This window comes from Pelophylax lessonae (genome assembly GCF_965119305.1).
Source record: "Pelophylax lessonae genome assembly, chromosome: 5".
Classification (NCBI taxonomy): Eukaryota; Metazoa; Chordata; class Amphibia; order Anura; family Ranidae; genus Pelophylax; species Pelophylax lessonae.
Genome location: NC_138772.1, coordinates 332470333 through 332477832, shown reverse-complemented (window position 1 = coordinate 332477832; position 7500 = coordinate 332470333). Strand labels below are relative to the sequence as shown.

The 7500-nt window shown below is 39.6% G+C and overlaps 1 protein-coding gene across 5 annotated transcripts in view; it reads left to right on the top strand.

Annotated features, from left to right (window-relative positions):
• The window catches only part of TFAP2A (transcription factor AP-2 alpha), a 35625-nt gene that overhangs the window by 3238 nt on the left and 24887 nt on the right, over positions 1-7500 (top strand). For 2 of the 5 annotated variants that reach the window (XM_082259610.1, XM_082259609.1), the window contains exons 1-2: positions 3935-4312; positions 6699-7133. In XM_082259610.1, coding sequence (XP_082115736.1) covers positions 4157-4312; positions 6699-7133 — 591 coding nt within the window. In that variant the 5' untranslated portion in view covers positions 3935-4156. Of the gene's footprint in view, positions 1-1710; positions 1863-3934; positions 4313-4479; positions 5095-6698; positions 7134-7500 lie in introns of those variants that run through there. The other 3 variants (XM_082259611.1, XM_082259613.1, XM_082259612.1) reach the window with 3 other exon arrangements.

Sequence of the window (7500 nt, the reverse complement as noted above, 5' to 3'; positions counted from 1 at the left end):
AGCTATACAGTAACACGTAATCAGTAACTGTAGCTGTTCAAGGAAGGTATTAATACAAGAATTAGTCTGCATCTCAATGGGGCTTACACTGGACTTGTATATTTAAGAGTTTCACACTATTAGCAGGTCCTAGATGCAACTACTCCACCCAAGAAATGTTAATGATGACTCTTTTAATGCAAAGACTATTGATGTGCTCTGTGGTGTTAAAGCGTTCTTTCACACTCTTGCTAACCTTCATACTGCTCTGTTTGATCCTAACGCTAATAATTCGCATTCAATTAGCTGGGCGGTCATGGTAATCTTGTTGATGTGACTGTGGGCCCCGTCTGACCTCAAGTGGATGGCGCTAGCCCCAGCTATAGAGCCCTTTTCACAGTGCCAGCCTATTAGCACATACACCAAAGGCTAATCTCAACTTCATTTTAACTTCAATGAGCTAAAAACAACTATTTGGACTAGACAAGCGCAGGCACAATAGAACAGAGCAACCTGTCTGTAGGTTAGCAAAGACCTCCTGCATCTTCATGACATTGGACTGATCTGGACCCTATTGCCCTTATTCATCCATCAACAACACTGTTTAGAACTGCTGTCTGTTCTAACTGCTGCCTGGACATAGAATATACATAAAATGACTCTGAAGTGAAAATACCTGTTGGGGTTGATTTACTAAAGGCAAATAGGCTGTCCACTTTGCAAGGGAAGTTGTCCTTTGCAAAGGGAATTTTCCCCAGATCTCAGTAAATGGGGTGAAATTTCACTTTGCACAGAATACTCAATCACATGCAATAGAAAAAAATGTTGCTTGCACCTGATTGATGACGAAAATCAACAGAGCTTCACCCCCTTTCCTAAGCTCTGGGGTAAATTCCCTTGCAAAGTGAACAGCCTATTGCCTTTAGTAAATCAGCCCAAAAAGGGAAAGACTCATGCTATTAAAATCCTGTAAGAATTTTTCTTTTCTGTAGTCGGCAGCTTGCCCCAGTTGCTCTTATGAGTCCAGTACAATTAGCCATTAAAATGAACCATTATACTAATGTCAAAGTGAAACTGTTCATTAGATGGTGCATAATTTTCTCATTTCACACTTTCCCAATATATTCATTCACCCAAGAAGAATATCAAATAGGAAACAGGCTAAAAAAAAAAAGGGAGACTCTCCAGTTGAAAATGTACAAGAAGGGTCCTCCTAACCTTTTTTTTTTATTATTGAATTGTATTGTAATATTGTAATATGGTAATCGTACTATCTCCCTTTAATATGTAAAAAATAATAATAATAATAAAAAATAGGAAGAAGAATTAATTTATGAAGCCAGCCTTCAATTGCAAGAGGACTTTCTGATATTTGGTTGAAAAATCCTCATAATACATATTATAATTATGGACACTGATGATACACTTACCCAACGTGCGTGTACCTATCTTGACATTCTGACCAGCAGCAATGTTATTTCAATGCAAAATATGTATTTTTTATGCGTTTATGATGTTGTTACTTGTTCTGATCCCTAAATAGAGAATAGTTACATTGCTTTTATTTTAGCCAGATTTTTTTCTATGTTGTAGCAGCGTCCTTCAGAGCAGGTTCCTATGTCACCTAGCAATTGGGCTATTGTTGATATGCTAATAAGGTACTTAGGGCTTGTTGGAGAGAAGCAGAAAAAAAAGAGGCAACTTTCCACCATTAGAGGGAGATATCAGAGCACCAAACACTGCAGCAGCCTCACTCTTTCTGTACAACACACAGGGGCTCTAGACTTTTGTGGGGACAAGGGAGAAAGGAGAATTTCTCTTCCCAAAAGCCCATGAAAATGCTTTGGAAACTGACCGACAATATCAAATACGAGGAGTGTGAGGTAAGGGTTAGGAGCCTGAGATCAGATTCTTATGCACAGATTTTAGAACTTGAGCCTGACTTCCACATTCTCAGTTAGAAAAAGCTTGGGGTATCCTGATCTCAGTGTGTGATGGACTTCCAAACTGCTTTTAGTCTTAGCTTCTCGTACAGCAAGCAAATATTACCCCATCACTGTAACTATGGCATTTAAGTAAATGGGTTTTAATATAAAATTGGTACTTTTATTCGAACCCCTACTGTTCTGCATTTATTAACACATTCCAGCTTCCGTATTAATTTATTTTAACAATAAACATAACATATATTTAAATATCAGGGAGAGGCTTGCAAATGTAAAAGCAGTGTCAACGAAATCGCCTTTTGTTTTTAATAGGTAGTTATTTGCATTGTATTTTTTCTGGTTGGTGTTAATATCAGGCAATGAGCTGTATTTGTTGTTAATAGGATATTTTTTTATTGTTGTTTTGTTTTAGATGGATTTTTTTTTACTATATATGGTTTGTGTGGTGCTGCTTCACAAAGACACACAAGTATGTGTATAGAAAGACAAGCAAGGTCGGTATGAGTATGGATCATTGTCTTGTTAAGACTTGCAGGGCAGAGAGCTGGGAGGATTCCCCAAGTGGTTGGGGCACTTTACAGATGGACAGTTGAGACTTGTTTTATCTCTCCAGCTTGGATCTATGTTGTAAATCTGGACACAAAATTAGCATTTTTCACTGAAATTCATAAGAAAGCCTTGATGATCAGCAAATAGTTTTCAAAAGTTTTTTTCCCTTCCTATATTACATTTTATTGTTATTTTGTTTTAGATGGCTTTTTTTTTTTTTTTTACTCTATGCTGCTTTACCAAGATACACAAGTATGTGTATAGGAAAGGCAAGGAAGGTCGGTATGAGTATGGATCATTGTCTTGTTAAGACTTGTAGGGCAGAGAGCTGGGAGGATTCCCCAAGTAGTTGGGGCACTTTACAGATGGACAATTGAGACTTGTTTTATCTCTCCAGCTTGGATCTCTGTTGTAAATCTGGACACAGAATCAGCATTTTGAACTGAAATTCATAAGAAAGCCTTAAAGATTAGCAAATAGTTTTCAAAAGTTTTTTTTCCCTTCCTATATTACATTTTGTTTTAGATGGCTTTTTTTTTTTTTTACTCTATGCTGCTTTACAAAGATACACAAGTATGTGTATAGAAAGACAAGCAAGGTCGGTGTTAGTATGGATCATTGTCTTGTTAAGACTTGCAGGGCAGAGAACTGGGAGGATTCCCCAAGTGGTTGGGGCACTTGGACAGTTGAGACTTGTTTAAACTCTACAGCTTGGATCTCTGTTGTAAATCTGGACACAGAATCAACCTTTTGCACTGAAAGACATAAGAAAGCCTTAATGGTTAACAAATGGTTTTCAAAAGTTTTTGTATTACAAGCAATGAGTATATTTACATTTTCTGCAATCAGATGACCTTATGTAAAGGAAAAGGAATAATTAGGCATAAAGGAAATGCAGATGATGTGGCCAGTCGATGGTAACATGCTTCCCATGTGACAGTGGCTGAGCATAGAAAAAGAAGAAAACTTCGCCCAGCTCCAGCCCAGAGCCTGTAATCTCGCTTTCAAAGTGAGATTAAAGCTTTATTTTGTTAGGTGTGCATAGTTCTGTAGGAACATGCAGGCGGTAGATGACTGTTGTTATTCTAACCCTAGCCAGCTAAGAGCTCTGTAAAGTTGAGCATGTAATATTTTGGAGGAGTTGTTTGCCGGAGTGGTAGAGCCAGTCGGACGGGTTTGCAGAGAAGGAGCCAGGATCGGGCGGAAGGGAGGCAAGCTTTTGCAAAGAGCCTTTAACCGGACAAGGAGCTGTCCCATAGACATCCCTTGGCTGGAGCACCTGGGGGGGAAAAGCTGAGAGCTGGAGGGGAAACCATCGAGGTCTCCAACATCTGGATTCTGGATCTCTGAATGAAGGACAGGAAATCAGAGCCAACACAATAAGAACAAAGTACCCCCCCCCCCCCCCAGCTCCCTTCCGGGACCTGCATGCTCCCACAAGCTGCTGCTAGGCTTGCTGCCCCCCCTCTTTGTCTGAGCCCAGGCAACAAGGACATGACCACTCATCTGGATGCCTAGGAAAAGAAAAAGAAAAGGGCTTTTCTGAAACAGAAAGCATAAGCCTTAATTAGAGAGGAGGGAGAGAGGGAGAAGAGAGATTCCTGGATCTGCAAGCTTCCTCCATTGGAATAGGAAGCTGCTTTGTGAGCTGTGGTTGTTGTGGTTGGAGAGCCCATCGGGCTATGGATCAGGTTCAGAGGACAGGAGATCCGGGCCCCTCGGATACAGACATGAAAAGCAAAAGGCTGGAGAGCCCAGAGAGCCTTCCCATTCCCAGCAGCAAGAGGAGAAGCTCAGAAATGCCAATGGCATATTCAGGATATTCCCAGGATTCCCAGGTGCCAATTCCTTTTTTTTTTGTTATTTGCCCCCCCCCCTCCTCCCCTCCCCCCCTATCCTTTTCTTTCCTGTCACTGACTGATCCCCACACTCTACAGCTCTTTCACTTTTCATGCCCTGCAACCTTTAAAATGTCCCCCCCTTCCCTGTGATTCGTCAGCCAACCCCCTCTCTCCTTCACTCACTCGTGTCTCTCCCTCTTTTCCACCCCCTCCACCTCTCTGATTAGATACACTGATTCTTCATTCAATGGACGTCATTTAGAACAGGGCTCTGCCTTGAGTTGCTTTGCTCGGTTCACGCTCGATTTCCAACCATTCTTCCTTTATTAAGTATTGGTGTAATATTAATAGTCATGAATATCTGCTATTAGGGCTGGGAGGAAGGCAAGCTCATTGCTAGCAAGCCCAGCATCGCTACACAAGTCAAGAAGAGAGAAGAGATTCAACAAGGATTAAGGAGCCCATCATAAAACAGAGAGAGAGAGAGAGAAAAAAAAAAAAAAAACTTTATATTTAACATCTGAGCCAGACAGTGATTTTTTTTTTTCTTTCCAACATCAAATGAAGAATTTCTTCCAGTTCTGATGGATTATGGTGTTTGGTGGTTTCTTATCAATCCTGGGCGCTATGATTTTCTAGTAATAATATTCTAGTGCTGGCTATTTTGTAGCACCTACATCTCTTTTTTCCTGCTTGCTACACAGCTATTTTTTTCAATTTTCTACCTTGATTTGTTACATTAATCTGCACTGATGTTAGTTCACAGTTTTTCCGCGATGGTGAGTTTTTTTATATTATGTATTTATTGTTTGTTTTTGTTTTTTTTTTAATTGCTATGGGTTAAAATTGCTCCACGTTTCCGCTTTAGGCTTCAACTCCTAATATTTATTGGGCTGGTTCCCTGATTTTTTTTTATGACTGCTATTACCTGACATGCGATTTTATCTAATACATCCTGTGTTTTCTCCATGATCAAATGAACCCTTAATATTTTAAAACGTTTGTAATGTGTCGGTTTCAAGTTAACTTTAAACATATGCTTGGCGCTTGGTATGCCTTTTAATTTAAGGCATACTTCTCCCCGAACCTATCCATCCGGTATGTGTGATTGGATTGGGGGGAGAGAAAAATGTTTGTGGAGATATTTTTACATTGCCCACATTAACGGGTGAAACAGCCTTTCCATTAGAGCTAATGCATTTTCTATAAATACGCTATTATGTGGGCGAGGAGACCTATACAGCTTGAAAAGCTAGCCATGGAGAAGGGTCAGGGCCAGTATACGGGCAAAACAGACTTGTCACTTCCATCACAACAAACCATCATGGGGGAATGAATAAACTCTGCATGTGCCTAGGTTAAAATGCCTAGGTGTATGTGCCAAGGTGTATGTGCCTAGGTGTATGTGCCTAGGTGTATGTGCCTAGGTGTATGTGCCAAGGTGTATGTGCCTAGGTGTATGTGCCTAGGTGTATGTGCCTAGGTGTATGTGCCTAGGTGTATGTGCCTAGGTGTATGTGCCAAGGTGTATGTGCCTAGGTGTATGTGCAGGTCTGTGGAATAGGACTTTGTTTTTTTAAGGGTTTCAGATTCTTGAAATAATTCGTTTAAAATCATGTTATAACATCCTTAGTCAGTTTATGGCACAATAACAGGGAAACAACCTATGGAGGAAGAACAAAAAATGTATGTATATATATATATATATATATATATATATATATATATATATATATATATATATATATGTGTGTGTGTATATCTATATATATATATCTCTCCTCTCTCTGTCTGTCTCTCTCTCTAAATATATATATCAATCTTTCTCTCTCTCCATAAATGTATACTATACATGTTTGTGTGTGTTAATGTGTGTGTGTGTGTGTGTATATATATATATATATATATATATATATATATATATATATATTTATATATATATATTTGAATCTTCCTCTCTCTTAATAAATATATATTAAGATATAATTATATATATGTGTGTGTAAATATAATATATATATATATATATATATATATATATCGTATTTTATATAATCTATCTATCTATCTATCTATCTATCTATCTATCTATCTATCTATCTATCTATCTATATATCTATCGTATTTTGATATGAAATCTATCTATCTATATTATTATAATTACATGCATATATTTTAGATTTCTCTCTCTCTATGTATATATATATATATATATATATATATATATATATATATATATATATATATATATATATATATATATATATATATATATAGAGAGAGAGAGAGAGAGAGAGAGAGAGAGAGAGAGCACATAGCTACAGAAAGGTTTGCCTACCAATTAGTCGATTTTTAATTCTTGTCCCTCTGTTTTCTCTCCTAGGATCGTCACGACGGTACCAGCAATGGGACAGCTCGGTTACCTCAATTGGGCTCAGTGGGCCAGTCCCCCTATGCCAGTGCCCCTCCACTTTCTCACACCCCCAATACTGACTTTCAGCCCCCCTATTTCCCTCCTCCCTACCAGCCCATATACCCCCAATCCCAAGACCCTTACTCCCACGTTAACGACCCCTATAGCCTGAACTCCCTCCATGCACAGCCCCAGCCTCAGCACCCCGGGTGGCCGGGCCAGAGACAGAGCCAGGAGGCCAGCCTTTTGCACACACATCGGGGGCTACCACACCAGCTGTCCGGCCTGGACCCACGCAGGGATTACAGGCGACACGAAGAACTACTGCATGGGCCCCATGGGCTAGGCTCAGGACTTGGGGAGCTCCCACTCCACTCCATACCTCATGCACTAGAAGACGTCTCGGTAAGTTGCCTTCCCAGTCCTCACCGACAGCCTTGACTTCATTATGATTTGCTATCCTCATATTTTCTTTTTGAAGGCCTTGCTGTATACATGACTTTCCTAAAATATGTCACCCTAGCCCTACCCCAGTCCTGAATGTGCTCCCTTCTTTTATACATAGACTTTAAAGGCAGAACTGTTGACTAAAGGGAATGTGGCAGAGCATTTCCTATCCCTTGTAAAGACCCAGAGCCACAGTCAGACAGGATGGATGTGTTGTGTAATAAATAATCTGTCCCTTATAATTAAGGAAATGGCATGCAGGAGCAATCTAATACAGCTCCTGCCTCTACCTGCAGCTGGTAAGCCTGAAAGACATAACAAATGA